At 42.8% G+C, this 16,901-nt stretch overlaps 1 protein-coding gene across 2 annotated transcripts; it reads right to left on the bottom strand.

The window, feature by feature from the left end:
* Positions 1–2,994: 2,994 nt before the first annotated feature.
* UBLCP1 (ubiquitin like domain containing CTD phosphatase 1) lies at positions 2,995–16,699 on the bottom strand. 2 transcript variants are annotated; one of them, XM_083726229.1, is made up of 11 exons: positions 16,621–16,699; positions 15,386–15,565; positions 14,347–14,438; positions 13,294–13,379; positions 13,094–13,209; positions 12,740–12,838; positions 11,658–11,695; positions 11,252–11,350; positions 10,310–10,426; positions 6,006–6,133; positions 2,995–4,057 (listed from the first exon to the last, which is right to left on the bottom strand). In XM_083726229.1, exons 2-11 carry the CDS (start codon positions 15,537–15,539, stop codon positions 4,030–4,032), a joined length of 957 nt encoding a protein of 318 aa, XP_083582355.1. In that variant the 5' UTR covers positions 15,540–15,565; positions 16,621–16,699; the 3' UTR covers positions 2,995–4,029. The 2 variants fall into 2 exon arrangements, with proteins under 2 accessions (XP_083582355.1, XP_083582356.1); XM_083726230.1 differs by lacking the exon at positions 16,621–16,699 and adding an exon at positions 16,033–16,607.
* Between the last annotated feature and the right edge of the window lie 202 nt (positions 16,700–16,901).

Below are 16,901 nucleotides of genomic sequence, written 5' to 3'. Positions count from 1 at the left end.
CCACCACTTTCCCCAGGAAAGCCACTCTTTACCTCTCAACTGGAGCAAACATCCATCTACAGAAAACCTAACTGACATTTGCTCCAATTCAGCAGTAAGGAGTGGGTTGCCCAGGGGAAGCAGTGGGACAAGTGGAAGTGCGGAGGAACCCATTATTATAATGTACAGTAATTTTTCTTCTTTCTTCCTTTCCTTTCCAAGGCTGGCGATGAGAACAACTGGCATGCAGCACGTATAACCATAAATTTGGTGTTTCCAAGAAATTCCACTAGGCTCCTGCCTATGCATAAAGACAGGCAGGCTAGACCTAATAATCTCTTCTTATCTAATGTATTCTACCTCTCAGAAATAAACTGACATAAACTGAGGCAAATTTTTAATCCTGGCTGGTTTTTCTTTTTTAATCTAACCAGTTAATCATACATGTGTTAGGGACCCTTATGGGGAGGGGGTGACAAGCAAAGAAAATGGGTGCTGGGCCAGCAGGGTGGGGTGGAATCTCTAGTATCTGTATGTTATGAAAAGTTCATAGTAGCTTCCATAACTAGTCACCCTCCGCCCCACCCAGCAGCTTCCTGTGGCAACATGGTGAACCCTGCTCCTCTCAAGTGGGCAGGGGGGTGTCCCCCACACCCCACAGATAAGTAATAATCCCCAGATTTTGTTTTTTTTAAAACGTTTCATACATTTGTAGAAACTGAAATATGAGGCAAAAGTACAGGCACAGTGACCCACAAATTTCTGTGAGAATTCAGCCTGTTCCCCTCCCCTTTCATGCAGATGCCCATGCAATATTTAGGTGTCATCCTAAAAATGTTCCAAGTACACAACTTTACTTTCATCCATATAAATCAATGGATGGCATTCAAGAGAGGGGAAGAAGCACTTTTTCTTGGGAACATTTTTAGGGGCAGGAAGCAGCTCCGTCTCCCTGGAACTTGACAGTCCCGACTTTGGCTAAAGTCAACCTATCGCTTGCCATTGTCACCTCTGGAGTATGCTTAGTTAGGTTTTGTTTTTTAAGTTTCAAACTATGGAAAGGAGTACCCTCCATCTCCCAGTTTTAGTTGATTAAAATTACATTCAGTGGGGTTGTACATTAAGAACCCACTTTTTAAAAAGGTATCTAGTTCCATTCTCATTGAGGCACACTATTAAACTGTCTCACTTGCTTTTAGAAAATGTTTTAAGACATGCTTATTCCATGAGGTTTAGCCTTCTAGCAATTTAATTCTAATTTTTTATTGAATTATTTTTGATGGTTTGATAATATTTTGAACAAGCTATACTAGTTTTAATAGTTTTTAAATAGAAAACCACGTCAGCCTCACATATATAAAAATTGCAAAATAGCATCTTGGTCTTAAACATTGTGCTTTACTAAGACTAGAATGCACATTATTGCTTTTTGCTACAGTTATCTACACAGGCCCACTTGGATGCGGAATATTCTAGGAATCAGTGTATATTTCAGCTGCGCTTGTGCCCTCTAGTGCCTTAAAAAAAGCAAAAGCAAAAACCATTCACAAATTTTCATCTTTCTAGCTTCTCACCTTTGGAAAATTCAGTTTGTGCACATTACACTGTTCAGTTATCTCTGAAATAAATTGTCAGGAACATAATAGAATCTCCCTGAGCTCAAAGACAGCAAGGTGATCTTTAAAGGGAGGATGGCACCAGAATCAGGAAGCTGCCTTTTATCAGGTCAGACTATGGGATGTATCCAACTGTTTTACTTGGAGTAAACAAACTTAAAACCCATGGACCTAAATTAGCCATGCCCATTAATGTCAGTGGGCCCACAGCCCTATATGTTCATCTAAGCTAGAATGGAGGCTGGCACCCATTGTGACTGGTAGAGTGGAAGGCATGGAGGTAAACAGTAGGCAGCCAGACCTAATGGCTCTGTGGATCCAGAACTAATCAGAAGACTTAGGCAAGGATTTCTGGTTTTGTCCCCCTCCTTCTCCCTGCTAAGTTCCACAAAGGCAGCAGTACTGAGGCTGACTAGTGCAACTTCTACACTGGGTGTAAGGAAGGAAGGGACTTGAGTTTGGTGCGGCAAGAATCTGGCCAGTTTAAAAAGGTTTGTGACTTCTGGTCAGGTCTAGTAGTTCTGAGGGACCAAGCAAGGCCTCACCACATGCTTAGAGAACTTGAATTTATGTTAAGGCATCCATGCTTTGTGCACACGTGGAGGTCTCTGTACATACACAGTATGGAGCATCTGCACTGCTAAAACCTCCAAAGCATTTGGATTTGCCACTGGAACAGAATGAGAATGGATGTTTGGTGATAGTAAAACTAAGCTCATTCCTCAAGCATTTGAAGTGCCCCGTCATAAAGCTGCCCAGTATGGTCACTGCTTAAGAATGGGCACCTGAATTGTGCATAGCGAAGTTACTTGCTCACTGCTTCCAAGTAATTTCCCCACTGCAACAAAGAGATTCTCTTCCACCTTTTACTAAATGATCCAAATTGAGTTGAGCCAGAAACTAATTACTCTGAAGTTACTGCAATGCCTATTGAATAGTCCTATAAAACACACCTTGAGAACTCCTTATTCAGCTTCTCAGTAGCTCTAAAGAATGGAACAGGCTTCCTCAACCTCGGCCTCCAGATGTTTTTGGCTTACAACTCCCATGATCCTTAGCTAGGAGGACCAGTGGTTAGGGGTGATGGGAATTGTAGTCTCAAAACATCTAGAGGGCAGAGGTTGAGGAAGCCCGGAATAGAAGGTGAACATTTTTACAACTGAAGTGGGACTTTCCACCTGAGACCCTATATTAGCAGATATAAGGACTAAAATCCATTCCAAACCCTCTTAAACCCTCTGGATAGTGGAAGCAAACCACATACACACAGCATACTTTGTTATACATCCAATCAGGAATCAAAAGTGGCATAAGTACAGGGCATGGATAGTTCAGTCGGTAGAGAATGAGACTCATGGCCTCGTTTATATTGAAGCTTGAGAAAACAATGGAACACAGGTTTTAAGAAAAGGCATTTATTATTATTATCATCATTATTATTAGCAGACCTGCTATAGTTCCTTAAGAACAATATATGCTATCTTTATTTGAAAGGAGCAATCTGCTTTCAAATACAAGAATGGCATGACAAGGGACTGTCGGCAATGCGAGACAGCAGGTGCATCACACTTCCACAGTGCAGGTTGAAGCAGCACAAGTGACACTTTAGAACAGCTGTGGCTGAATATTGCCAGTAAAAGAGCTTGTATCCTGACAAGATTTAACAAGAACAGAACAGCTAATGTTCATGCTTTAAGGAATTAGGCTCTTAGCTCTTTTCAGGTTTAAACCTTTACTCTGGTTAGATTTTGTTGTTGTTAAACAAAAAAACAAAACAAAAAAGGAATGCTTTTCAACCAAGCATTAAAAGGTTCTGTTTTCAAATCCCTCCTCTTCTCTCCAGTCATAACAGTTTTATTATCACAATCCACATATGAAGGTATCTTCGCCCTCTAGTGGTGCTTTCCATCCTTAAAACTGTTTTGTACAAAAGGAACACTTGACATACTAATACATAATTTGACATCTTATAGTTCATAGACTTAAATACCATAAACAGGGAAGGGGAAATGGTTTCTAGAACTGAGAATGCAGAAAAAACAAACTGGCTCCATAGTAAATATCTGGGTTGGGGGATTTTCCTCTTTTTTTTGGTCTGAACGTTGGGGGGTTTCCACCCCATTTCCAAACAATGTGGTCTTTAAAGTTTTGGGGATACTACAGTAGCAGTACAAATGACATTGCTTTTTAAATAGTAACCCCAGAGATAAATGCAAGGGAGGAAGGGAAAAGCAAATGATTTCCCCTTTCAGTTGTTAGTGGTGATCTTCAGAAGAGAGACAGAGAGACCTAGAGCAAACCAACAGGAAGACCAGGTATAAGCAGTTGTTCGGGTGGTTAAGTCAGTGTCCAGCACTACTTTATTCTAGCTTACACAAGAGGAAAGGTCAAAGGGTCTCTATGTTCCGCCTGGTTTCAATGTCACAAAATAAAGCTACTGTCCTTGTTTCTTTGAAAGGTACCTGAAGAAAAAGCCAAAAATAAAACAATTATAATAGGATTCGACATACACAGGGCCATATACAATGGTGTGCATTTAAAACATATGGAATTACTGGTACGATAGATTCTCGATGTTCTGAAAGCATTCATAGTACTATCCTAGTTTACTTCATCTTTCAGCACCTCCTCTACTGAAATAGCCATAGTCTTGATGGGTAGCAGGAGTAAATAAATCAATTATAAAAAGAGTTAGGCAATATGCACTGTTCATATGCCCTAGAATTTTAAGAGAGCATTTTTCAGCAGTAGCACATATTAATATTCTAAAATATCAGCACAAATCTTTCATTTTTTGTTAAGATCCAACCAGTAAAACAAACCTTTGGGCATTAAAAAAATTCTCTCAAAAGATCTGGACTGAGATGTCTAAATAGCATTCTGAAATTTACAGCTGGTGGGGGAAAAGCAGTACGCACTCAAAAAGAGGGCAAATTATTAAAGTGTCTAAATCATGTCCAAATTGCTCAGATTTATGCCTTGAGCATGTGTTATCAGGAGTTATCAGTTACTTTAGCAACTATGGCATAAGAAAGTACGTTGTAACATGAATGTGGATGTTCACACTCACAACTTTGAGTGAAGTGCTAGGCATTTTCTAACCACAGCCTGATTAAAATGTGCTAGAACCATCAAGACCAGATAATATTGCTTTGCAGAGCAAGTGTGAGTCACACATCTACAGCCGATTACCCCAGATGCACTTTTAATGTCTACTGACCAAGAGCAACCTCTTGCCTCTAATTTCTGAGCTTCCAACAAATAAATGTTGAAGTAAATATAAAATTTATCAGGAGGTGATCTTAAGAGCGAACACAGCACATAAATCTTGACTGAACACCAGTCGGTTTGCAGGACTCAAAAGATCAACCCCTTGCCGATAGCACAGATGCCTTCCAAACTACAGCCTAGTGCTGGTTTCATAGTCCTGAATGGTTCGTCTATTCACAAAGCCTTCTCCAACCTGGTCTTTTATACTACACCTCCCATCACTCCTGTCTATTGGCCATGCTGGCTGGGTTTGATGGGAGTTGGAGCCTTAACATCACCTGCAGGGATGGAGAAGGCTGCATTCCTTTATGTCAGGCACACCTGCTCTAAAGTAAAAATGTTGCACGCTCCACCTACAAAGAGACTTTAAAAAGTAGAGCTGGTTCACAATTCACCCCTCCTGTATACATAATAATGTGGCCCACCTATCTAAACCGCTTCTGGCGCAACAGAATACAGTGACAGAAGCCAGAGCGCACGGAAACACCATTTACCTTAACCATCCAGCGGTCCTTTACCTGAACCTTTTACCTATACATAAGAATACAGAGATCTAACCGAGATCCCTAAGGTCAAATCCTTCACACCAAAATGGGGAAAGGAACAGAAACTTTGGTGGTCCAAAGTTTAGAAGCATTCTGACTGAAGGAGGAGCTATGGTCCAGTTCTCAAGGAAAATGCCTTAATGTTAGCTCCTTCTCCAAGTGAAAATGCTTGGTATGCATTTTCATTGGAGTCAACTGCAGTTAAATCTCAAGTACAGAGCCAAGACTGCCAAGCCACGTACAATTCATGCAGTTAGCAGAATTTTGAGACGCACAGACTTCTCTAGCCTGAGTCAGCAAGTAGATTCCACCAAGGTCATTGGGACTATTTGTTTTATATGTAACTAGGGAAACCCTGGTTGCAGACATACTGGCTACTGTGTTTTTATGGTGATCCCACCCTGCTATGGCATTGTCTTTGTCACTTTCCTAAACATATGAAAAAGTCGTACACAAAATTGCTAACAAATTGAACCAACACTAATTCAGGCACCTCTGCTAATGGAGTTGCTATCAGTTCAGATTGGGACAGCAGGAAGCGAAATTTGATATTGTTGAAGCACAATGCTGAACAAGAACAGCATTTCATCCTTACCTTTCCCAGTGTTTGTGGTTCAACTCCAAAAAGTCGTCTAATTTTGCTATTTCCTTGAGATACTGAGTAAGTTTTAGAAGCTCTTTATCCTTATCTCTGTTTAAATGTGCTTTCATGAAGGGTTTTATCTGTTGAGAAAGAAACCAGGTGTAAATGATACATATCTTAAAGAGAAAAATAGAGACCATACCCAAACTTAACATGCTAGCATTCGTTGAGCAGATAATATTGCAAGAACCTGTCTAAGACCCTGACCCTTTGGCTCAGTTCTCCGGTTCCATTCTACTTGCCAGGCAGGCTCCATCCTTCCCTTCTTGCAGAGACCTGCAATGTACTCTAAAACCCCAAAGTATTATTTGCAAATGGACTTTGTCCTTCCCCCATGTCCTATTCATATCCACGCAGTGGCTCAAACAACCAACCTTTCAGAGTATTTGCAAATAATGTTTTTATGAACTACTGAGTCGCTTCTAGCAACATATATCGCAGCATAGCAGATGCTGAACTCAAGGGCAACATTCTCCTTGTTGCAGGATACTTACTGCTAAAAACAAACTAGCAAAAGCTCTTTTTACTTCGAAGAGCCAATCAGGCCTCCGTGTGAATATGAACTCACAACACAGGCAAGCTGTATTTTGAGAATTTACATTACGGCTTCTATATATTATACAAGGAGGTTATTATATGGGGAAACATGAAGATGACTATTCACGTACAATTATTCATACAGTGTCACCTAAAGGCAAAGCCACTCTAAAAGTAAAACATGTAATTTTTCTACGGCAGTGTCGCCATAGGCAGATGCATCAGTATGTCCACACATTTAAAAAGTCAGAGGGTGGTGAGAAGTGGCCTCACTTCACAGCTGCAGGTCTTGCTTCTTTCCCTCCCACCTCCTAATCCACTGCTGACAGCACCTCCAGTCCTCCAGCATAGACCTCTACATGACATTCTACTCCTCTCCCTGCCATCATCATAAGCACTGTGCTGTGTTTCTACGAGGCAGGGCTGGCTTCTCTTGATCTCGCTTGCCAGGAAGGAAGGCAGTCTCCCAAATGCAGCCCTCTCTTCTAGGGCCTATATACAAAGAACGGTCTCCCATTGTGGAAAGAAAATACACACCATGCATTCATCCACTAAAAAACCCACTCAGCACTGTCAACTGCTGTTCCCCAATAGAAAATGGAGAGTACCCTGTCAAGTACCTTGATTGGAAGCTTGACTGTGACTAATCACTAATACGACAGTTAGTGAAATTTACACAGCAAACTTTAAAGCTACAAAGGCAACAGGTATGCCTTTTACCCAGTAACAGATCACACACTTTGGGTGCAGAAGATCTAAGATTTAATCCCAGGCATCCTCCATTAAGATTACTATCTATCCAGCTATCCACTTACAGAGTACAAGAACCTGGCCCTCTGCCCTGAGGAGCTTACAACTGAAAATGTGACACAAGGGAAACAGAAGAAGAGGACAGGGGAGGAATATGTGATTGTTTCAGTTCTACATACTTAAGCTTAGTTACATCCTGAAATCTTAGAAATTATAAGGGTATCAGAAAGTGTGATATGCTCATAACTTCTTATTTTCACCACAGATAGCCTCTAAGCAGTTTGCAGATCAATAAAAAAATGCGCCTGTCATATAATAAGAAGCTTAAAATAACAACCACAGCTAAAAAAAAAAAAGTAAAATAGGACTCACATGGCAATCAAAAGCATGCTGGGATAGAAAGGTCATCAAGTGCCTGAAATTCAATAGGGAGAGGAGGACTGCTATTATCTCATCTGGGAGGGAGTTCCATAGTTGGAACTACACTACTGGGTGCATAGCTCCTGGTCGATATGAGGCATGCATCTGCATCATGAGGATCACCAACAGAGACTCCCATGAAAATCTCAGGGATTAGGCAGAGATATAAGGAACCAGTCAGTCCTTAAGGTATCCCGAACCAAAGTTGTTAAGGGCCATGTAAATTAATACAATATGCTGAGCTAAGAGCAAAAATCCTAACCGTGTCTACTCAGAAGTCTTATTGAATTCAATGGTGCTTACTCCAAGGTAAGAGAGGCCAAAACTGCAGCACAACCTCTATTATCTACTCTGAGTGGCAGTGGCTGCCAAAAGCCAAGGCAAAGATCTTCCACAGCACTACCACCCAAGACCCTTTTAACTGGAGATGGCAGGGACTGAATTGGGTCATTCCATAAGCAAAGCATGTGCTCTGCCAGACAGCACATTGTTTCAAGCTTCAGTTTATCCCAGAACTCTGTCCAAAAGGAAATAAAGAGCACTCTGTGCATACTTAATTGCTAGGTACACAAAAACTAAGCTGAAGAGACAATTGCTATTATCTTTGTCACCATAGTCTACAGTGGGGACCACGTCCTTCTGAGAGGCTTCTAAAGCTCATTCCAAGCACCACTTGTCACATTTATCAAAGGCCTGCGGACAATAAGTTAATCCCATGTGGAATGGCTGATTAAATTCTGTTGCCTCTGGTAGAACATCTGATCTCGATTCCTTTTACAGCAGCATTTCTCATAAACGGTCACCTCCAATTTGTCTTGCTGTCAATAAAAGTCTGAGCTGCAGCACACCGGCTCTCTTTTCCCAGGGGGAGGCAATGATACCGCTCTGTCAGCGGTGCACTCCATCAAGCCTCCATCCAGTTGAACAGCACTTTTAAAGCAATTTCCACTCATCTGTCACCATTTCTCAAGAAGCAGAGACTTTACAAAGGGCAACGCTTGTACCACAAGAGCCAGATGTCTTTTCCAGGACAAACATTTTCCAAAAACACTGAGATGTTTGGGAGGCGGGGGGGGGGGGGGGGAGAGACACTGACATGTAACTTTGCTGACAACCATTTCAGAATGGGTACATCCTGTCCCTTCAGTTCATTCAGGCCACATTTCTCTCGTGGTCTGTAATACTTCTGACAGGTCCCTACAGAGGCCTCTGCCACTGGTGCATTACAGCAAAAGCAACAATATTCTGCTGCCACCTTGTATATGCCCATTGATGTCATAAAAAGGGAAAATAGTTACCACTGGCAACACAATGGTATAAATAGGAAGGCCACTGCAGAATAGCAGTTAAGATGCTATGGAGCAAGTTCTATTGGTCTAAATGGGAACCTACGTCTGAGTAGGCATACACAAGGCTCCTCAGTAAGAGACTGAGATGCAAAGCTCCTTTCCATTATTTTACATTATACCTTTAGTCTAGGTACTAAAGCACAAATTGCCTACATTTTTGCAGACAACTTATTTCTAGTTCTCTTAAATACCCCCACATCAAAACTTTGATAAGCAACAGCCAGATCACTACAAAACATCTTGTCTTCACATGCACTGGGGCATGGCGGCGGCGGCGGCGGGGGGGGGGGGGGGGAGCTTCCAAAGACCATTGTAGCTATTATGAGTGCTTTATCATAGGAATGATGCGGTGCAGTGGCCAGAGTGGCAGGGTTGGATAAGAGAAATTCGAACACTAACTTGGCTTTTAACTTTATCTAGTGTCTTTGGAAAGTCAGGCTCTCTGAGTTTAAGCTGCCTCATAGGCTGATTGTGAAGCCAGAAACATTGGCTCTCAGCTCCTTGGAGGATGATCTAAGATCACAAATATATGATAATCCCAAAGGGTGAGTGGCACAACTTCCTAGGTCAAAGCAATTCCAAATAATGGCTGAAATCCAAAAGCTGAAATGTGTGCACGGAGTTGTGAAGAAAGGGGTGGTCAGCACAACCAATAGAAAATATTCATTCGAAGAGTAATTCTTTCCATACAACAATCTGGGAAGTGCTGCAATCAAGATGGCAGATACTGGCATGTTGGTACAACAGTGACTTGCCACCCAACCAGCAGTAGTGCAAACAGGATCAAAGAGCCATTCCATTGGCACCATTTCCCAAATTTCAACCCACTTGAGTTTTCTTCCTCTAGGCTGTTGGCATCCATCTATCTCGAGAGACAATGGACCCACCATCAGTCTCATCTGCTCAATCGGCCACAGCCTGTCTTCATATGAAGGAAGTCCCTAACTCTCTGGGGATTTAAGACCCATTGGCTACCTCACCTGGTTTAGCCAGCCAGTCAAGACATTAGCTGGGATGTGGGCACTGTCACATGCCGACAGCTTCAAGGAGCCACAGGTGAGAGCTGAGTGCGGGGTGAGGAGCGAAGGTGGATAAACAACCCCAGAAAGAGCACGACCTCTCCCCTACCAGACGTATTACCCCTCCCCTAAAACCCCATACTAGGTAAACTGGCATTTATAAACGAATGCTAAACATTACCTTTAGTCCATTTTGTGGGTTCATAAGAAAATTTCGTCCAATGTCATCAAACATAATAGTATTTTTCTTGCTGTAAAACTCTGAAAATTTGCCCCATATGACACCCAAGGGTTTCACCTGTAGATGTAAAGTTGTAAGAAAACCTCAAGTGAAACAGCATTTCAACAACAGAATTTACCATTAGTATTCTGCTTTTACTGTATAAAGATTATTTGCAGAAATGTGCTCCTGAAGGATGGGGAAAACGACAGAACAGATTTGGGAGCAGGTGTGGGAGCACCCAGGAAGAAGGGAGAAAGTCCTGTAGCATTGGGAGAAGCTCTTGAGTAAACAGGAGAACTTCACTGGATACAACCCGTTCTGGTGTAGAAGGTCCTTGTTTCTCCAGCCAGCACAGCAAGCAAGCCAAGCTCTATTTCTTTTATATGTATGGCTTGGCATGCTTACTTCTTAATTTTGTGTATGAACCACTTCCTATGGAGTGACTCAAAGCAATTTCACAATTCATAAACCCATATAACAATTGCATATATAAAAACTATTTCAAATTGAGTGCAGATATCAATTGGGATAAAAATATCTGGAAGGTTTGTTGAAAGAGGAGTCTTCAACAGGTGGCAAAAAGCCAGTCAGGTTTCTTAGAACTGTTGCTCTTAGTGTGATGAACCTATTCCATATTTTAACATACAGTCGTACCTTGGTTTTCGAACAGCTTAGTTCTCGAATGTAGCCGAATGTCCAACAGGGCTTCTGCAGCTTCCGACTGGCTGCAGGAGCTTCCTGCAGCTAATCAGAAGCTGTGCTTTGGTTTCTGAGCATTCGACTTCCAAGGTATGACTGTACTGAAATCTGAACTGCATACACTGATCTTTAGAACAGGGTGCTGATGAGTGGGTGCTCCTGCCCTGCCTTGAAAAAAGAGGTTGGTGAGAGGACACTTACATCAATTAATCCTCGTCTTGGTGTGTGAACAGTTATCATGGCCGCACTATCCAGCATGAAGGTTATCTTGTAGTTTGCATTGGTGCTCACTCCCAGCTCCTGCAATGAAAAACAATACCTAAGGACATTTTGCACACTGGCTCATCCCATGCTATAGTTTACCAATCTCCTATAATTTGCCTCTCCTTCTGCTTGTCACCAGTAGGAGCATCCCACGAGAGGAGGGAGGCATTCATGGGAACTTAGGGCCAAAGCCACAGTATTAATCATGCCAATTTTAGCACTTGTAACACAGTTCTATGCTGTGACTAAAATACTATGAATCATTTTGTGAAGCAGATCACACAAAGAACATTCTAAAACACAAGAAAATCAAAACACACACAAGTTTACACATCGAGCTTACTTTCATTTTAGCTTCAATCCACTTCATATTGGTAGCAGCTGAAAGGGAATAAACAAAGTATTTTCAAGTGAAGTATTTTCAAGGCATCTTTTAATACCATGTTATCCTATTCTGGGTATTAGCTAATTATTCAGGAATGCCGGCTCCAAATTAGTTTTCAATGCAGCAAGTCCCTCTCATCTGAACTGTTTTTCAGTTTCACCTGCATTCGCATATTCGTGGCAAGCAGCTAATCCAACAATTGCATGAATCTGCCCAGGGAGTCACTCTCTAATCCCAATGCTACCACCAAGTCACTGTAACAGTGTGTGTTCCTATTTATCTGAGCTCTGCTTATCTCATTTTAAGTGTGCGCTACTGTAAAGATGCTGAAACAAAAAGCACACTATGTTTAATATATAAACAAGAAAAAGATTGCTCAACCACAAGGAGGAAAAGAGGGGAGCATTAGATCTACTTCTGTACAACAAGAACACAAACAAATGGGAAGTGTCAAACAAAGTGGTTCAACAGCTGGCATTAAGTGTGTTTTCCTTCTCATGTCCTGGATCCTAGGGACCATGCAACGAGTTTTGAACACTCAAGGGAGACTTTGATTTGAATGTCTCCTACAGTAGCACACACAGTCCCAATGCAGCATGACAAACTTCATTTAAAGCAAGGCAAAGTTTCACAATCACTCTACTAGGCATCCCCAAGGCTTTGGATTACCTAAGTAGGTCTTTGGATCCTAGCCCATGTTTACAACCAACAGGGATTCATAACCCATTTTCTGAATCAGAGTATTTGCCCCAGAGAGTATTTTATCAAGTTGTTCAGGAGGGTATTTTAAATCAAGTATTGATTTTCATTCACACAGAGGTTCTGTGCTGACTGTCCCGCAAGGGCTAAAGCCTCCATTAAACTACCTCTCATGATTGCTGGCTTGAGAGATGTAATACAACAGAAAGGTTCAGCATCAAGCATTGTGTAAAAGATGCAAATCAAGTCCACAACATCTCCAGAGGATACCTATGTCACAAGTGGAAATGCATCTCTAGGCATAATGAAAACACTTTCAATTTGTGAAGTAAATAACTTACACCAAATTACAATATCATAGTCTTCATATGCAGATGTCAGGAATTCATGCAGATACGGCCTCATCAGCTCAAGCCCAGTCTCTGCGCATGATCTATGGTCTAGAAGAAAGTCAGCCAGTTCATATTAGTCATTTAAAACCTTAACTGAATGCCAGCATCTTTTCTCCTTACCTGTGCTCTGGCATACACCTACACTCCATTCAAGGGAGCATGTGGATAGCACCCAGGACTGCAGTGGAACCCAACTGAATCTACCTATACCCAGAGAGCAACTCTCTGGTCTGCTGCCAAGAACCATAAGATCAGCAGGTACCAGGCCCAGGGAATAATGTCTTGAAAATGTACATTACTTACCAAACAGGGTATAATCAACATCCAGGACCAACAATTTCTTCCCTTCTCGGGGAGGGTTCAATATTTCCACTTTATATTCCTTAACTCTGCGGGAGATTTTCAGCAGGTTCTCTTCCCTAAAAACAAACAATATAAATGACATGCAGCTGTTGCATATTTATAAGCCAGCCAATTATTTCTCTATAAAGCAACAAACTCACCTATTCTCGACTTCAACCACTTCCTCTTCAATGTCAAAATCATTGACTACATCTTCATTATCAGGCGGTGGCCCAAGGACATCTTCCTACAACAAAAGTAAAACACCGAAAACTTATTTTATTACAATCGTACCTTGGAAGTCGAACGGAATCCGTTCTGGAAGTCCGTTCGACTTCCAAAATGTTCAAAAACCAAATTGCGGCTACTGATGGGCCGCAGGAAGATCCTGCAGCCAATCAGAAGCTGCGGAAGCCCCGTCGGATGTTCAGGTTCCAAAAGAATGTTCGCAAACCAGAATAATCACTTCCAGGTTTGTGGCGTTCAGGAGTCAAAATGTTTGAGTTCCAGTGCATTTGGGATCCAAGGTAAGACTGTATTTGAAACTTCTTGTACAGAAAAACAAAATGAGATCTGCTTCCATTCCCTGCCCTTTAAAAGTACTTTTGCTTTTTGCCAAGGCGTTGTCTAAACAAAGAGCAACATTCAGAATTAAACATCACACACTGCTTAAAGCACCAATTTGGATACTTTTTACAGAGGATACATAAAGAGAATAAAGTGGCTGATCAAGCAGACAGCCCACAAAAATGGAAAATATAAACATGAGGAATCAGTGATAAAGCATATTAAGAAAATGTGAACAACCTATACATTCGTGGCTGCTTTGGAAGAATGCAGTTATTTTGGTGGCAAGAGGGTAGAAAATCAATTGGTTAAAGGAATTTAAAAAGGTAAGAGGAGCCTGCTGGATCAGACCAATGGCCCATAAAGTCCAACATCCTGCTCTTGGCAGCCAACCAGATGCTGTGGGAAACCTGCAATCAGGATTTGAGTACCCCTCCGGGAACACCTTCAGCTCACACCACATACAGGCCAACCTCTGGCTTCAACAACTTTTTGTCAGTTAACATTTAATCAGAAAATTATTTACACTGCTTGTTCTCATACATATACACGAACCCTATATTATTTCTAGGCAATTACATTTATTATAATCATTTTTTCTGTAATTATTAGTTTTTGTGTGTTTAAAATAGAAAAATGTATTTTACCAAGCTTTCCTCACGAGTCCCCATCATCATGATTTTAGTATTTGGTTTCAATTTTAGTGATCCAAGCTTAACATCATTGTCTGCTGGCTTGCCTGCAATATAAACAGATTACAGCTTCCTAGCAAAAATGAGTGATTTCCTCTGCAGCTGTTTCTTTCTCCTTTCACCTGATTTGTATTTTAAAACACTAACTTATGATCTTATACACACTCTCCTGCGAGTTAATTCCACTGAGATCAATGAGTGTTACTTCTGAGTAGACGTGTATAATATTATGATATTGGCAACCTAGAGTAAGATTTTCTCTCCTGCTTCCTGGTGTAACTTATTCTCCGTCCCCTCCCCTTCTAGGGGTTCCTGAAACCCACTGGAACAGATTTAGCATGGACACATGTAGAGAGAAGGAGAGGAAGTCCCACTGAGCAAACAGAAGTCTTTCTGCTAGCAGGACGACTTTGCTGGTTACAATCCAGAGTTCGTTCTTTCTTTCTGCTTCCCACCTCCCTCCTGGAAGTGCAGTGTCAACAACAAAAAGTGAACCCCTAGCCTATTTTTTGCAGGTCACCTAATACTTGCTGATATTCATAAAAAACATTAGAAGAGTGTGCTGAATCATAGTCTCACAGTGGCCAACCTGATGCCTACTAGAAATTCTTGCAAGAAATTCTGGACTGGGGAAAACCTTGCCACCTGCACACATCTGATCATTTAACACAGATTAGTTTTGCATATTCTGATTCTCAATTCTTGCTTTGTAAGTGTGTGTTAGCACAGGAGTGGGTCATTCTAGAAAAAGAGAGAGAGAAGGAAATTAAGGACGATGGAAGCCTTAAGTTGACCCACCCCAAGTGTAGGAGTCAGTCTTCTCTCCACCATGACAATTTTAACACATGGACCAGGCAAGAAGAAAGTGTGGATCTGGGACAAAAGGCAACAGATATGCAGATATGCCTTAGCAGCTGGCCAATTTGACAACCAGGTCTGTTTCTGCAACCCTACTAAACAGTGAAAGAAAGGTGGAGCATGAAATAAATATTACCTTTTACTTTAAGTCCAAGAAGCTTTTGACGCTCTGGGAGCACTCCAGTAAGTCCTTTGAGGGACTGCTTGAGATCCAGCACTGTGTCTTCTTCTGACAAGGTGGTTATCAAAAATTCCTGCCCACCCCATTTTATAATAAGAGAGACAGCCATATTTGTAACATATGTTCAAAATATACCTACAAGGAAGGAAGAAATGATTGTCAAGAGCATTCTAACATTTTAACTTCTTCTCACTTCTACTTGGAAAACCAGACAAATACTGCTGCGACATTCTGAACAAATTAGTGGTCCGCACACATCTGTGACATTTTGTATAAATTTGGAAGAGATGTCAAGACACTTCAGCAAAGGAAAAAGCTGCATGTCAGTAATATATTACATTACTGGACACCAGTTCCCAAGGGATACCTGCTCATGTCCACACCAGCCACCTGACTGGATAATCTGCAAGCTTCAAAAACCGTGTGTGCTGTCTTGTTTCAGAACACTAGAATTACCAAACTCTTAATGGGGGTGGAGGGGATCTCCTGCATATTTAAGAGGTGCGAAGACCAAAACTCTGCCGCAGCTCAGAAACAGAAGCACAGTGCCTTGAACGCTTCAATCCCTGGCCTCTCGAGGCAGGGCTGGAAAAGCCTCTTGCCTGAAACTCCGCAGCACTGCTGCAAGCCGGCCGTGGGCGACACTGGCCTAGATCCTCCAGCGGCATGACAAGGTGTTACTTGCTTTTCCCCACGTGCACGTGGACTGGAGAAAAGAGCCGGGCCAGGAGGCGGATTTCCCTTCGAGGAAGCTCATCGCCCCTTTCTGCGTAAAACGGCAGGCGCTGCGCAATTCATATAGGTTAAGGGACGCAGACAGGCTCCTGCTGCACCGAGGGCTGCGTCCTAAATGCTCCCAGCAGGTGTGCAGGGGAGGGAGGGAGGTCTGGAGCGTTGCATTAGGTCCCCTCTACCACCACCACCGCCCCCCCCCCTTGCAGGGTCCGAGCCTCGCGCTTCCACTAGCACACCCTTGGAGGTGCTGGGGGGCGGTTGTAGGGCGCTCCTTGCTGGCCATGTTTACCCCCCGAGTGCCACCCACGGCCTTTGGGGTGCCCGAGAGGGGCGGGGCAGGGGGGAAAGGCGCCCCGCTCTGGAAGACTTGCGGGCTGCGCCCATAGGGGCTCCCGCAGCTCCGCCGAGCGCCGGCCGGACCCAAGGAAGAAAGAGGAGCAGCCGCCCCGCCTCACCCCCAAGAGAGCGTCCCAGGAACCAGCCGCGCCGGAAGCAGAACCCGGCGACCGGAGCTCGCGCGCCGCGCGAACCGGAAGCACTTCGCGCTCTCGGAACCTGGACGTGGCGAGGGGGCCAGATGGCAACACAGAGATATAGCGAGGGGAAAAAAGTAGAGCGGACAGCCCGGGTTTCGCATCTGCCTCCCCCCCCTCCGCCCACACAGAGATGGGATTTCCGAGTTCCCCTTGCAGGAGTGAGAGCCTTCGGAGCGTGTCATGGAGGCTCAGTGAATAGG

The sequence above is a fragment of the Podarcis gaigeae genome (genome assembly GCF_964106915.1).
Source record: "Podarcis gaigeae genome assembly, chromosome: 2".
NCBI classification, from domain to species: domain Eukaryota; kingdom Metazoa; phylum Chordata; class Lepidosauria; order Squamata; family Lacertidae; genus Podarcis; species Podarcis gaigeae.
The sequence above is the reverse complement of the archived record's forward strand: the minus strand, read 5'-3'. Positions and strand labels throughout refer to the sequence as shown.

What these genes read in the sequence shown, in the direction of transcription:
- UBLCP1 (XM_083726229.1), bottom strand. Translation starts at nt 15,539, where the DNA reads ATGGCTGTCTCTCTTATTATAAAATGGGGTGGGCAGGAATTTTTGATA. An exon ending in TGTTGATTATACCCTGTTTG is followed by an intron (nt 12,839 to 13,093) that starts GTAAGTAATGTA and finishes ACTTTCTTCTAG; the next exon opens with ACCATAGATCATGCGCAGAG. An exon ending in GGATTGAAGCTAAAATGAAA is followed by an intron (nt 11,351 to 11,657) that starts GTAAGCTCGATG and finishes TTTTCATTGCAG; the next exon opens with GAGCTGGGAGTGAGCACCAA.